At 39.2% G+C, this 15269-nt stretch overlaps 3 protein-coding genes across 3 annotated transcripts in view; all 3 read left to right on the top strand.

Moving 5' to 3' along the window:
• LOC117114530 overlaps positions 1-2299 on the top strand; it is a 4139-nt gene extending 1840 nt beyond the window's left edge. The window contains exon 2 of the mRNA XM_033258209.1: positions 23-2299. Coding sequence (XP_033114100.1) covers positions 23-2299 — 2277 coding nt within the window. The remainder of the gene's footprint in view (positions 1-22) is intronic.
• Positions 2300-8225: 5926 nt separating this feature from the next.
• LOC117114529 (ubiquitin carboxyl-terminal hydrolase 17-like protein 6) lies at positions 8226-10250 on the top strand. Its single transcript, XM_033258208.1, has 3 exons — positions 8226-8294; positions 8443-8652; positions 9030-10250. The coding sequence occupies exons 1-3, from the start codon at positions 8226-8228 to the stop codon at positions 10248-10250; spliced, it is 1500 nt and encodes a 499-aa protein (XP_033114099.1).
• Positions 10251-10366: 116 nt separating this feature from the next.
• LOC117114528 (sentrin-specific protease-like) lies at positions 10367-10963 on the top strand. The gene has a single exon (XM_033258207.1). It carries the CDS (start codon positions 10367-10369, stop codon positions 10961-10963), a length of 597 nt encoding a protein of 198 aa, XP_033114098.1.
• The last annotated feature ends 4306 nt before the right edge of the window (positions 10964-15269 follow it).

Here is a 15269-nt window from a genome sequence, read left to right as displayed (position 1 = left end):
TGATACTTTGCATTATGGCCAGAACCATGTTATCTACGATCACCTGAACCTTCGAACAATTTACAGAATTTTAGCAAGTCAGTACGACCCTATTGGGTTTCTTGGCCCCTACATTGCTCGAGCAAAGGTCATTGTACAAGACTTGTGGAAAGTCAGTAGAGACTGGGACACCACGATAGAGGATGGAGCTATAAGACGAAGATGGATTAAATGGGAAGAAGAACTTGAAGACCTACCCTTAGTATCTTTACCACGGTGTTACACACCAAGCAATACCAGACTGCTAGAATCCAGTCGACAACTGCACATTTTCTGTGACGCATCTGAGCGGATCTATGGCTCGGTAGCCTACCTGCGCACTGTTGATGAAAACTCTACCTATGTCAGTTTTGTAATGGCCAGATGTAGGGTGGCCCCGAAACGTCAACTATCCATGCCCAGATTAGAGCTGTCCGCAGCTTTAACAGGAGCTCAACTTTCTGACCTTATTAGGAAAGAGCTAACGATCCCGATCACTGCAACATATTACTGGAGTGACTCTACCACAGTTCTGCGGTGGCTGCAATCAGAATCTTGTAGGTTTAAAGTATTTGTTGGAACAAGAGTAAGTGAAATCCAGCAGTTAACGCATGATTGCGAATGGCGCTATATCAACACCACACTCAACCCTGCAGATGACATAACTCGTGGAATGTCACTCAAGGACCTATCAATTGATGGAAGATGGAGAGATGGACCTGCCTTCCTTAAACAACCTTGCAGTGAATGGCCTCAAGAAACAGCTCCAGAGAAGAAGGAGGAAGTGGCAGAGATAAGAGGTGGTGTGTTCTGTGGAGTCACCCAGGTACAAACTGAGCTTCAACCCGAAAGTTTCAGCCAGCTTGACGACCTTATTAAGGCCACCAGAGAGAGCCTCGATGGGGCGGCCCACTTGACTGAAAGCATTGCGCATATCCTCTGGAAAAGGGTGCAAATCGAGTGTTTCAGAGACGAAGTAACAACCCTTAAAGCTGGGAAACCCCTTCCTACAAGTAGCAGATTAACACAGTTAGATCCATTTTACAACACGACCACTGGACTGATAAGTGTGGGAGGAAGATTGAGGGAAGCTGAACTCCTGCCCGAACAAACAAAACATGCCATAATACTGGACCCTAAACACAGCATAACCAAACTGCTCATCAAAAGCTATGATCAAAGGTTATATCACCCTGGACCAGAAAGGGTGTTGGCCGAAATACGTCGCAAGTTTTGGATTCTCAGAGGACGAGAGGCCATTCGTGGTCAACAACGGCAATGTGCACATTGTCAGAAGTGGCGTGGTAATCCAAAAATCCCAAAGATAAGTGACCTACCCCAATCCCGTCTTAGGCTTTTCAAACCGGCATTCTATTCAACCGGAGTAGATTGTTTTGGTCCTATGATAGTAAAGATAGGAAGAAAGAGTGAGAAAAGGTGGGACATCATATATAAATGTATGACAACTCGTTCAATACACTTGGATCTACTAGAAAGTATGGACGTAGATTCCTTCTTGATGTCACTGCGCCGTTTTGTAGCCCGAAGGGGGAAACCATATGAAATCCTCTCCGACTGTGGCACTAATTTCAAAGGAGGAGATAAGGAGCTCAAGCAGGCATTCCATGCTATGAGTACAGAATTACAGATACAACTTGCAGACCAAAGAGTGTGTTTCAAGTTCAACCCACCATTAGCCCCCCACTTTGGGGGTACATGGGAGAGAGAGATTAAGAGTGTCAAAAATGCTCTCCGTGTTGCTCTGGGAGCTCAGAGCGTAACCGAAGCAGTACTGCGGACAGTATTGATTGAGGTGGAAGGGATCTTGAATTCCAAACCATTAGGTTATGTGTCATCGGACACCAGAGATGTGAATCCTATCACCCCGAACATCCTACTCATGGGTAGATACGATCCAGTATTATTACAGGTCATCTATCCAGAGACTGAATTGCTTGGACGTAAGAGATGGCGCCATAGCCAGGTGTTGTCCGATCATTTTTGGAAACACTTCATAACTTATTACCTACCCGGTCTTCAGACTAGACAGAAGTGGTATAAAGAATCAAAAAACTTAACAGTTGGCGATGTTGTGCTTATTGTAGATAAGCTATTACTTCGAGCACAATGGCTCGTTGGATCGGTGACAAAAGTGTTCCCTGGCCGGGACAGCAGAGTAAGAGCAGTTGATGTTTGTGTCCGTGGCACGATGTACCGACGACCGGTGGCAAAGCTTATCAAGTTGCCGGAAGAAAAGGATGAACCAGTGATCGCTGAATAGAACGTGCACGAATGTTAACTTAAAGGGGCTATTGAACTGATTTGTTATGTTTATAGGATTATTGTTGAATATTGTTAATCTGTTAGATTGTTAACTTTATAATTATAATACGCAAATTTACATGTAAATTTGGGGGCGGCTGTAAAATAGAGCAACTTGTGTAGCGCCCCCAATTGGGTATGGAAAGTTCGAAGTAGTAGATAATTAGCTAATTAGAGTTAAGCTTTGGCTTAAGCCGTTTAATTATCATGTTGAAGTTAAGACCTATATTACCGTAAGTAATGCTATGCATAAACGTGAACAGACGGGGAGATGCAAGTGCAGGTAGAGAGTCGACCTTTGACCTTTATAGGCCTAGGATGGCCCTACGAATATTTCATGTGTTTCATAGATTTATCGATGTGGGCTTTGTTAATTATTATCTTGTTATATGTTTAACTACAGAATAAAACCATTGTGAGATGGTTGAAACTGAACATAAAACCGACTACGTTTCAGTGGGGTTAGGGTGTGATACCCCCTCAATCAACCCATCGAAGTGAGAGTGGGACTGGAGGTCCGGTTTAATAGCCCCACCTTTTTATATTTTCACTCATTTTATACTGTTGGGGTGTGAATGTAAGTAACGATTTCTCGAAAACGGAGGATTGTTCCTGAAAATCCCTTGGTACGATAATGGCGTAATACCTCCTCAATCACCCCAACATAGTTAGAATGGGACTGGCGGTCAGGTTTGATAGCACCGCCTATATATAATTTTCACTCATTTTCATACTGTTCGGGTGTAAATGTAGGTAACGATTTCTCCAAAACGGCAGATTGTTCCTGAAAAAACCTTGTTACGATAATGGTGTGATACCTCCTCAATCACCCCAACACAGTTACAGTGGGACTGACGGTCTGGTTTAATAGCACCACCTTTTTATAACTTCACTCATTTTCATATTGTTTGGGTGTAAATGTAGATAACGAATTCTCAAAAAAAAAAGCAGATTGTTCCTGAAAATCACTTGTTAGGATTATGGTGTGATACCCCTTCAATCACCCCAACACAGTTAGAGTGAGACTGGCGGTCCAGTTTAATATCACCGCCTTTATATAATTATCACTCATTTCCATACTGTTCGGGTGTAAATGTAGGTAACGATTTCTCAAAAACGGCAGATTGTTCCTGAAAAAACCTTGTTATGATAATGGTGTGATACCTCCTCAATCACCCCAACACAGTTACAGTTACAGTGTTTTAACAGTGTAATGCATTGATCATTATGTAGAATTTCCAGTAATTCAAATATTATGGACAAGGTACATTATGATGTAATATAATGTAATTTATTTATTTATTTACATACTTACATAATCATGAATATTTAATGAATATCAATGAATTGTTCCGAAAACCGCATCACGATGCGGTATGACGTTAAAGTATGGCACAGGAGGAAAAAAACAAATTTTTCTGATATTAGGTACAGTATTGAATAATCATATTTAAAAAAAATATAGTACATACATACCTACAATTCTAGTAGACTACGAGTCGTTATTATTTGCTATTCTACTGCAAGATAATAATGTGCAATTTGTTTTACATTTGCGTTTTACTGATGAAACATATATTAAAATGATGCTTGTGCATTCTACAATAAGTTGTTTTTTTTTAAATATAATTTGACCATTGACAAGGATCGAACATGACTTTTGAAGGTTGACATATTTTAATAATTGTCCTTACCTGAATTTTTTATTTTTTGTGGCATTTGTCCATGTAGTAAAAATAACATATTTTTCATTATAATTATGAAAATTATATTATAGTTATGAAAAATAAAAATATTTATTTTGATAGAGTATTGTTGACAATATCACACAAACTAATTGTTCTTCATATTTTGAAATTTAATATCGTTATCATTATTTTGTCACGGACCGAAGTAATTCTTTTAAAAAGTAAAGTATTTTTGCACCTAAAAAGTGTTCCTAGGCTGGAGGAAATGCACTATTTAGATTTCCATACTATTTCTATTATTATAAATGTAAAAATTTGTATTTAAACCCAATTGACCACATACTATGTAATTCCCATAATAATTATTATGGTTGTATAGTATCCTGACAATTCTCATTGAGTGAAGCTTGCGGTTTTGGTATTCTTCCATTTTGGTCATTATTAGGCAGTTTTATATCATATTTTAAAGCATATTTTTAATCAAATCAACATATTGGTAATCATTGACTTCAAACTTTAACAGATTTTTGGAGGTGTTTCTCGTCGGGGTGATTGTCGTCGTCGTCGTCGCCAAGGGATTCCTGCTGGCAAAGAAGAAGAGGAAAAATGTTGATTATGAACAAATGAAGATGGTCTTCGCCAGGCATATTTTCCCGACTACTAATACAACCAGTGAGATTGCCTGCTCAGTATGGGGTACTATTTCGAAAGAAATGAAGTGGTTCAATACTATTAGTAACAGAAAGTATTTGAAAGTTATATGGAGAACAAACAGAGGAGGGATACGGGAATATACAGAAAATGTTTGGGCCTCCCAAAGGAGAAAGTCGAACGTTGGAAGCAATGCAAGACGGGCAGGATGCCAAATTAGCCCAACCAGAACTTGAAGCTGAGCCACAAGCCACTACAGTGCCATGGAGAAGTAAAAGAAACGTAAAACCCAAGAGGTTTTCGAAAGGTTGGGAAACTTACACCTACTGCATTTGCCAACAGGCTTGGAAGGGGGGTGCCATTCGTCCGGCTGTCCAGTGTGAAAAGAGCTTCGAATGGTATCATTACGATTGCATAGACATTATGACCTACATTGATGTGGATATGGCACGTTACCGATTCTGCTGTGGGGGTAGAGGGTGTAATGACGGTAAAACAGTTCTGGAATTGTAAAAGAACACATTGACCCTCAAACAAACAAAACCAGCTGAAAACGATCATGGAAACCACCAGATCATTAACATCCAGTTCGATCATGATGGGGAAAATATGGGTGTAGCAGATGCTGACGACAATACATCTTTGGCATCATTAGAAAACAACAGCAAATTTCCGACTGGATATCACACAGGTGTTCATGATGTTGGTTCCAGTATTGACGAACAACGTCCAGATAGACAACCTGTTGGATTGTTTGAAAAGGAAACCGATCATGAAGACGATGTCCACCACATCCGTAATTTGGATTTTGACCTTGATGATGAAGACGTGTGTCAGTCAAATACACCTTCAGAATCATCAGACGAAAAAAGCATATTTTCGACTGGACCTCACACAATTGTCGATGATGTGGGTTTAACAAATGATGAACAACGCAGATAGACAACCATGCGCAAGTGCTGGATGGTATGAAAAAGAAAGCGATCATGAAGACGATGAGCACCACAGCCGTAACGTAGATTTTGACCTTGCTGAAGAGGATGTGTGTCTTTAAAATGTTGAGGACAATACAACTATCGGATCATCAGACGAAAACAGCATATTTTCTACGGATGTGGATTCCAGCAGTGACAAACGATATTCAAATAGACATCGTGCCACAAGCGCTGGATTGTATCCACACATTGGCGATTATGATCTTGGCAAAGGTGCAGCCATTGCTTCCAGTCAAGGAAGCGAAAGTATGGCCTCGTTTATGCAGAAAGTACCCATTGACAAAGCCACCATAGGCGCTTGCATTGGAGAAGATATTGGAGAAAATATAATCAAAAGGTTTGATATTCAAAGAACTGCAACCTTCTCAATAAGAAAAGAACGATGGAACGAAATGTGCAAACATTTGCGAGGGAGGTATTTTCAGGAAGGGCAGTGGCATGAACCTTTCATAAAAGGGATGAAATTATCAAATCCGTATTGCGTGTTGATGATAAGACGTCACCGTGTAAGTTTGTCTAAACAGCGATTGAGAGGACGTAAAGCACTGTTTACAGCAGACCTGTACTGCAAGTTCAAAGATTGGCCCATTACTGCCAAACTGACAATCAATGGAAATTTTAGGGCAACTGTAAAATATTACTGTTGTAATGCACCACCTAAAAGAACAGCATGCCAGACCTATAAAGGGAACAAAGAGGGAAAAGCTGAAAGAAATCTTCCCCCATGGCGAAAAGCCTTTGAATGAATACTTAAGACGACTTGGGCAAAAAGATGCTGCTCACGTTGTTTTGGCTGGTAATTTCGATGACCTTGGTACAAACAAGCAAGTACTCCGGCAAGTGTCATATGAAGCAGGTACATCGTGTATTCTCGACAGCGATGAGCTAACGAGTCTGCATCAATTGAAAAAAAATATGGAGAATGACACAGGGAACAAAAAAGTAAAGGGCTTTATACAGCTCATAGCTACATCACCAACTTTCGTATTTTACTGGAGCGAGGAAGGTGTTCGGTTATGGCACGATCTTTCCCAGAAAGATGCGGCGGTAATTGATGCAACAGGCAACGTTGCTCGCTTGTCGAAGGAAAAGAAGAAGTTCCTTTACTACGAACTGTGCATGAAGAACCCCATACAAGGTGAATCGCCGATACCAATCATGGGTATGCTCAGTACCGTCCATTCGGCCACTGTCATACGCTTTTGGATATCGGAATTTAGAAGATGTGAAAAGCTTCTGTTCGGACACCAAAGAGTTTCTATCCCCCGCCAAATCAATAATATGGATAGAGCGATGGCTTTTATAATGGCAATTCTGGCAGAATTCAACGAGTCTGTGAAGGAATTCTTAGATCGCTGCTGGCGGATTGTAACAGGGAATGCCTTGGATAACGATATTCAACACAAAACGATCCCTCACGCGTGTACCGCTCATGTAATGAAAGATGTGAAGAAATCATGCAAGACGTACTATGCAGGAAATATGGAGTATGGGTTGTACTGCTTCAGTACTATTCTAAATGCAGATACCCTACAGGAGGCTGAGCAAGCCCTTTTTGACATGGCTGTTGTATTGCAAGGTACAAAATTAACAACAGAAGTGCAGCAGGCAAGTGACAGAATGCACAATAGATTCAATGCTCTCTCGAAGGAAAAACTGAAGGAGGTGTCGGATGACGTGAACGAATCAACTGAAGACGCTGTGGTGGGTGAAACAACTACCACGATCAACAAAACTGAAGAGGAATTTCTTTATCTTGCCGAAGGTACTTGCTTCACAAGATGGGCTAAGAGAACTATTGAGCGTGCCAAACAGACTATTGCACAAGGTGACAGCACAGTGGAGAACAATGGGAGGTATGGCCCAATGTTTTTGTCTAATATACAAAAACTTCTGCTGTCTACATTGCCGCTTTGGTCTGGCATCATGCTTGCAAACATTAAGAGACACGGAACGTCGGCTCCATACCACAGATACACATTCACAGAAGGAATAAGGGCAACTAGCAAAACAACTAGCGTACAGGAGGTGAGGTTCAACCAGCTGTAGACGTTAATTCTTCGACGAAATTCTCGGAATCGAGTTGATGTGTTCTCCGAGATGTTGAGAGAGACAACAAAAGCGTTGCAGACGCTTGCTCTGAAAGACGCTCTTTAAAAAAAGACAAAGAGAGCCAGGGGAAAGAGGACCATCTCGTTGAGGAGACTTGGGACAAAAAGCAACGCGAAGCATCCCAAATGCAAAACAAGAATCATGGAAAATACCAACAAAAACCAATGAAGCCAATCCCAGTTACCAAACCTGTCAAGAGAAAGTCAAGTAACAGAAGTGATGAGGATAAAGACGATATATCGCCAAGAAAGAGAAAGGTATGTGTTGTTTTGTTATATAAAGCGGAGCGTTATGTATTTGACTAACACTAGTAAACTATCTTTTATGTATTCACTAATAATTTAGTAATCATTTTAACTTTATGATTTTCAACCTGCACCAGATGAATGGCCCATGAATTGTGTTGTTTGACTGAGTGTTATGAAGAAACTGGTTCAGAATGAACGAACCCATGTCAAGTAACAGAAGTGATGAGGATGAAGACGATATATCTCCAAGAAAGAGAAAGGTATGTTTTGTTATATAAAGCGGAGCGTTGTGTATTTGACTAACACTAGTAAACTATCTTTTATGTATTCACTAATAATTTAGTAATAATTTTAACTTGATGATTTTCAACCTACATACAACTGTTCTGATAATTTATCTTTTCGTAGTCGGTTAAGTCAAAGCTACAGGAAAGAGGCCGTCCTCGTCGAGGAGAATTGCAACAAGACGGGACACGAACAATTGCAAATGCAAGACCAAAAGCATGGACAGCATCAACAATCCCCAACGAAGCCAATCCCAGTTACCAAACCGTCAAGCGAAAGTCAAGTAACAGAAGTGATGAGGATGAAGCCGATGTATCCCCACAAAAAAGAGAGGTATGTATTGTATTGCTATATAAACCGGAGTGGTATATATTTGATTAATGTAGTTCTTTCTTGTACGGTGAAATATCTGAAATGCATTCAGTACAGTGCAGTTGGATTTGGATTGGAATTTGGTTTGTAACCCACTAAGGATAACCCACATTTTTAGAAAAAAATACATTAAATTTTCAAATTTGAAACATGCGAAGAGTGCCATTTCCGGATATCTAGGGGTGCCATAATCAAATCATGGTGTGGCGAGGTGGTAATAAACCCTATATCTGTCAAAGTCCCACCCCGAGTCCGGTCTATTTCAAATTCTTGGATCTGTCACTGGCAAACTAGTTTCATAACTTGTTTAATTCCAATACCATTTGTTGTTTTTTTAGTATAAGACGTCTACACAAGCTTCAGAAACGTGGATTGGAAAAGCGTCCCAGAGAGGAACCAAAAAGACTGAGAAAACATGTCCAGAGCGTACAACATGTAGCGTTGGCATGGAAACTAATAATATCATTCCAGACTTACAAGACTTCAAATCATATACGGACCCCCAAGATACCAAAGTTGATCAATCGTCAACACAACAACGGCAGACCTGTTATGCCATTCGGCGGTTTCGCCCCCTGACAAATTTACACAACAACTGCTGGTTCAATGCGAACATACAAGCATTGATTTCGACAAATGCAGCTGTTGATGCCCTATTGGAAGTCCCTGATGATGAATGGGCAAATCACAAAGACATGGAAATCAGCCGTTTTCTGAGAAGATACAAGAAAAACAAAGTCCTCAAAAAAAAAAAGCACACACGATCATTGCTGCAGGTACTGTCTTCACGTAAGGAGGGGTCACTCATATATGGGCAGCAAAATGATGCACATGAGTTCATCTCCTTGCACTTGGGGCCTATGAAGTCAAATATTGGAATGAACACGATTGGAGTGGAGCAGTGTGTACTTTGCACGACTTGCAATGAAAGAACACAAATAAGGAGACATGAATTCACAGAGATAATTGTTCCTGTACTGAGTAATGCAGATAAAATTAGTTTGCAGAGGGAAGTGGACAAAATGACGAAGGAACCAGACCTCATAGAACGCAGAGATCCATGTGAAAAGTGTAGGAATTTTTCACAACTTTCAACTCAGAAGAAGTTAAAGACAGTTCCTCAGTGTTTAATTATTGTTATGCAGAGAAACAAAAGCCAAGGAAAGATGTTGGCATCGGTGGAACCCTCAGACAAGATATTCATGACCTATTTAAGGGGGACAGAAAATGATGAAGTGATGAGCATTTACCAGTTAAGGTCGGTAATTGTCCACAAGGGAGACACATGTGATGTTGGACACTATGTTACAATGGTTAGGAAATCCACTGCAAAGAATGGTTGGATACTTTGTGATGACCACATCATAGAAAATGCACGGCCCCAGGACATAGCTGCAGTCTATGATCAAAGCTACATAATCATGTATGATAACACCACTCCAATACAACAAGAAATATCACAACGCGTTACAAGTGACTCTACCAGCCATGGAACACCAAATTCGGAAAATGGAGCTGAGAAGAGAAGCCCACTGAAGAATGTAGCGAGCAGTCCTTAAAGACCAAGACTTGTGATGATATTGTGACAGATGGCACACAACCTACAGTCGTGAGTGAAAGTGATGACATAGAAAAAAAATGTGGTGGTACAAATGTCATCATAGAGACAATTAGAATGAACTGCCAAAGGAAACCAAATGATGTTATGAGACAGGTAAATAAAATTTGCATACGGTACAGGGATATAAAAACACTGTTCGACGACAACTGGTTGAATGATGTAGTCATCAATGGCTATCTGGAGCTGATACATATGAGGTCTAGGATGAACGACGACCTGCCAAAGGTTTACAATTTTAAATCACAATGGTACCAAAAAGTCACAGGGACAGGAGATACGTCCCTTCTCAGATGGACGAGGAACACAGATCTCGGAGCATACGAATGGTTACTGTTCCCAGTGAACAATGGTGTTTACTGGTTCCTTGTTGGCATCAACCCGAAGAACAAGACTGTAACTACATTTGATTCAATGCACGGTGAAAATATGAGAGAAATGGAACTTGCAGTGAAAGTTGTGCAGGACGATTGGCGAAAAAAAATCAGTATCCCGTTCACTTGCAAAATAAAGAAGGACTGCGGAGTGTATTTAAGTTACTTTGTGTATTACCTCGGTATGAACAAGGTTGTGGAGGAAATACCGGATATAGACACAAAGCAGTACAGGCATTCAATGATATTAGACCTATATAGAGGTTCAGTCACCAACTAGATGCGACATACATAAAAATTAATTTTTACGTTTACATTTTTAACAGGTTGGCTGCCATACCCTTTTTTAAGGTTCTTTCCCTTGCGCCAAAACAAGTTCACATGTACCAACATACTTTTTTTTAAATGTCTAATAATTTGTCTGGAAAATATTAGGGGACGAGTAAACTCACCGGTGGCACTGTTATAGCACTTTCTATTGATTAAGCCAATTCTACGCTCTGCGGCGAAGGGCCTAGCACCGACCGCCACACACAATTGAAAGACACATTTTAATATCTCTAGCCGCCGTTCGTTATTAATTATTTCTCAAATTCAATAACGTCACGTAGTAGTTATAATAATATATTTTTATACATTCCTTGTTCGCGAACGATTCGGTTGAGTTTAGACCTCAAAAAAAATTATTGAACTTTTTAAACTCGATATACTAAATCAATAAATGAATGGATTTTCTCCGAACACAGATGACAACAAAGCTTAAGATCGGATCTCTCAGAAAACGATCACCTGGGAGCGTTAGGACCAATCATAATGTATGGATTCTGCTTTTTTCAAAACGTCATGCATAGGACGTTGTTTAAAAAGGTCGTAATTCACGCGGTGCCGAATGAGCGTTGTATACTAACACACGGAGTTAGTGGGAAGTGGGAACTGGAATGAAACGAAGGTGCGTCACTTATTGTACGATAACGGGAAAACTATACAATATTTTTGAATGCCGTTTTAATATTTAGAGATGAGATATGTGAAATACAGGATCCGAAATTATAATGAATTACGTTCAGTAGTTTTTAAATTATTATAGTTCAAAAATTGACTTTACATTTTTATGGCATGGTGACCTCAGCGTGCGGGATTTCGTTCACTGATAAAGTGATTAGCGATTAAAGTGCCTAATATCAGTAAAAAGTTTACGTCCCCATGGTTACGTTCGCTGTTAATCAGGCCTGTAGCAGCCTTCTACTGGATTGAAAGGCCAAAGCATACCCCATTTGTACAACGCACAACCAAAAAGCAAACATGGAATGGAAACCATAGCAGTAAATAATCATATGGTAGCCTAGTTTACCGAACAAGCCAATCGGTTTTTCTCGGCAGTAGCGCGTTTACGCTCCTGAAATAGAATAGGCGGCGTACAAGTATCAAACTAATTAGGTGACTGACCATGTGTCTGATTCTCATAATGGAGTATCGTGCCAACGTGGTGGGAACCTACTTGCGGAACGTTTCTTACTCAAGTGTTACTAGGCAACTTAACAGTACTGGGAAATTTAGTATTGTTTCCTATTTCGGGATGGATCTGGTTTATTAATTTTAATTTCTTAATCGTTAAATATTTCACTGACTTGGTCGGAACTGAGCCAACAATGGTTTCACTCTACCGTACTGTACACACGTTAGTCTATTATCCGATAGAAGCTGCAAAAGGATTACTGTATCCAGTGAGGTAACAATTTTGTTTTGTTTTTTTCAAACCACAACACTTCCATACACAACACAATTCTATTCTGTCTGCTGTAGAACCTTATCCAAACTGCAGTAGTATAAAATTGAGGTTTTTGGAGTGCAGATAAAGTTTTATATCCATACCAGCCAGGAAAGTCCCTGGAGTCCGATCCACCACATTTAAGACAGTTAGTTTGGACTACGAAAGTACACAACATTCCATAAATGTTTTCCTCTTATCATACAGTTTACTAGTCTTTTCAAGAGTAGGGGGATATTGTCTCTCATTAGTATGGCTTTAATATTTGTCAAAATAGAGAACTATGAAATAGGGCACAACAAAAGATCCAGATTAGCTTGGGTACGGACGCACAAAACAAAGAGATGTCTGGAAAGTCACGTTTGCCTGTTTACAAAAAACTGCGTAACATACTAGTAACGTACATACTACATACACACGAGCAGGATTTTAAAAGTTCCTATGCTTGCAAGCATAGGAACCAAAAAGGTGGGGCTATTAGGTCCCACTCTAAACTCGATAGGGTGAATGAGGGGTGTCACTCCAAAATCTTACCACTTGCTTTTCAGAAACAATCTGCTGTTTTCGAGAAATCGTTACCTACATTTATCCCCACCCTCCTCCTTCCCTACCAGTGTGAAAATGAGTGAAAAATAATAAAAAGGTGGGGAAATTTAACGGGATCTCTGGTTCCCTCTAATCTAGGTCCTCATCAAGTGATTTTCACGAACAATCTGCCATTTTCAAGCAATAATTATCTACATTTACACCCCTTGCGCATACCAGTAGGCCAGGTAAAATGAGTGAAAAGGTGGGTGAGCTCCGGTCCCTCGATAATGAGGGGAAAACACCATAGGCCTAAGTGATTTTTAGGAACTATCTGTCGTTTTCGAACAATATTGTTCACAACTCCCCTCCGATTGTCCGGACCCCTCGCCATCCACTAATTTTTATACTAAAATGTTACCCATCCACCCACCTCCACGGGTTCTATTTCCAGCTCAGCAGTGGTCAATATTAGATTGAAGAATATGTGCTGTTCTTAAAAAAAACGTCGCAAATTTCGCGTACCCACCGCTGCGAACCCACGGTGAAGTAAATGATGGAACTGCAGTCCAACGCGATCGTATCTTATCTTGATTCTTGGCTGGAATTGTGGGCTGGCTTGTTGTTGGCTGGCTTATTGTTGGCTAACTTGACTCAAGCCAGTCCAAACAACTGGCTCATAACCGGAACAGGAAATCCAGGATGACCTTATTCATGAGAAATTTTTGCATATAAACCCAAAGCAATCGTGTTCAGCAAATATTTTTACCACTGTTTTTATCGCCTACATCGTTATTAATTATCAGAAACACACGAAATTACCAGCGGTTTAACTTCACACCAGACAGCACCTACCTACATGTAAAATTTCAGCTTCCTACAAGTATTTTTACTACTAGTTTTTGTGTTTACAAAGTCAGCGTGACCCCGGCGACCTCACACTGTAGTAGAGTAAAACCAATTTGGAGGAATGAGGTAATGCAACAAAAAATAACTTTAAGATTACAAATCAATTATTTTTGGGGTTAATTTTCATAAACCATATTTGTTGTTAAACCTATACATTATAATTATCAAAAATGATTTTTGGGAGTCGTTTTGGAAAGTTTTTAGCTAGCTTTCAATACTTCAAAATTTAGCTTAAATTTAATTTCATGTTGAAAGTAATATTGCCATGGAGAGAAATACTATGAATACGTTTACTGCTAAATGGAGTAAAATAGTTGATTTTATCTGAATTGTCCTGGGGTTTATTTAATCATTTACTGGTATAAAAAATAAAAACAAAGAGGTAATTGTAAAATTTAGGTTTAAAAGAATGTTGTAAATTTATGTGGTTTGTTTTAAGTGTATTTTGAATAATTGATATTTGTTGATTCTGTAAAAGGTACAGTGAAAAAACCAGAGCCTTGCAGGCGTCAACGTTCCTATGCATGATACATGACTTAAAAAGTATATAGGCCCTATATATATATATATACGTGTATATATATATACGTACATATATATACACATATATACGTGTATATATACGTATACACGTATATATATATGTATATACGCGCGCGTGTACATATATACGCGTGTACATACATACGCATGTGTATATATATTACGCATGTATATTATACGTATATATATACGTATATATATAATATTATGTATATATATACGTGTATATATATACGTATACATGTATATATATGTATACGTGTATATATATACGTGTATATATATACGTATATATATAAATAATATATATATAAATAAAATATATAAATATAAATAAATAAATATACATACAATATATATACATATATATATATGTAAATAATATATTTGTGTGGAGGTTGAAAAATACAGTGGGAGTCTTTATGGCCCAAAATAGTGATTTTAGTAATGTAATTCGACAGGCAAATTACAGTAATATTTTTAGCAAATTTCTTTGAAAAAATTTCGTAGGTATAGGGCCTAGGCCTAGCTAAGTATACAATAATTTCATTTTACAGTAGTTTGGAACTATATCAAGGGTGGGGGTGGTGGCAGTGGCCTACTAGGACTACAATTTATTTGAAGCTATCTTGGGTCCGATCGTCCACACCAGTTGGGCCCAATGATCTGTCACCCGAAGTTTTGTAGGCTAGGCTTAGATTGCTGCCGTCACTCTGCTACGTATACTACTACCACATAACAAAGAAAGTGACCCACGCGGTGCATGCTTAAATTGTACGCACATTATTAAAATGTATTATTAGACGATAACACGATATCACTGACTGAACGATCTACCACC

The sequence above is a fragment of the Anneissia japonica genome, unplaced genomic scaffold (genome assembly GCF_011630105.1).
Source record: "Anneissia japonica isolate Jap-2015-1 unplaced genomic scaffold, ASM1163010v1 scaffold1693_len225059_cov107, whole genome shotgun sequence".
Lineage (NCBI taxonomy): Eukaryota > Metazoa > Echinodermata > Crinoidea > Comatulida > Comatulidae > Anneissia > Anneissia japonica.
This window is presented reverse-complemented; position numbering and strand designations above follow the sequence as displayed.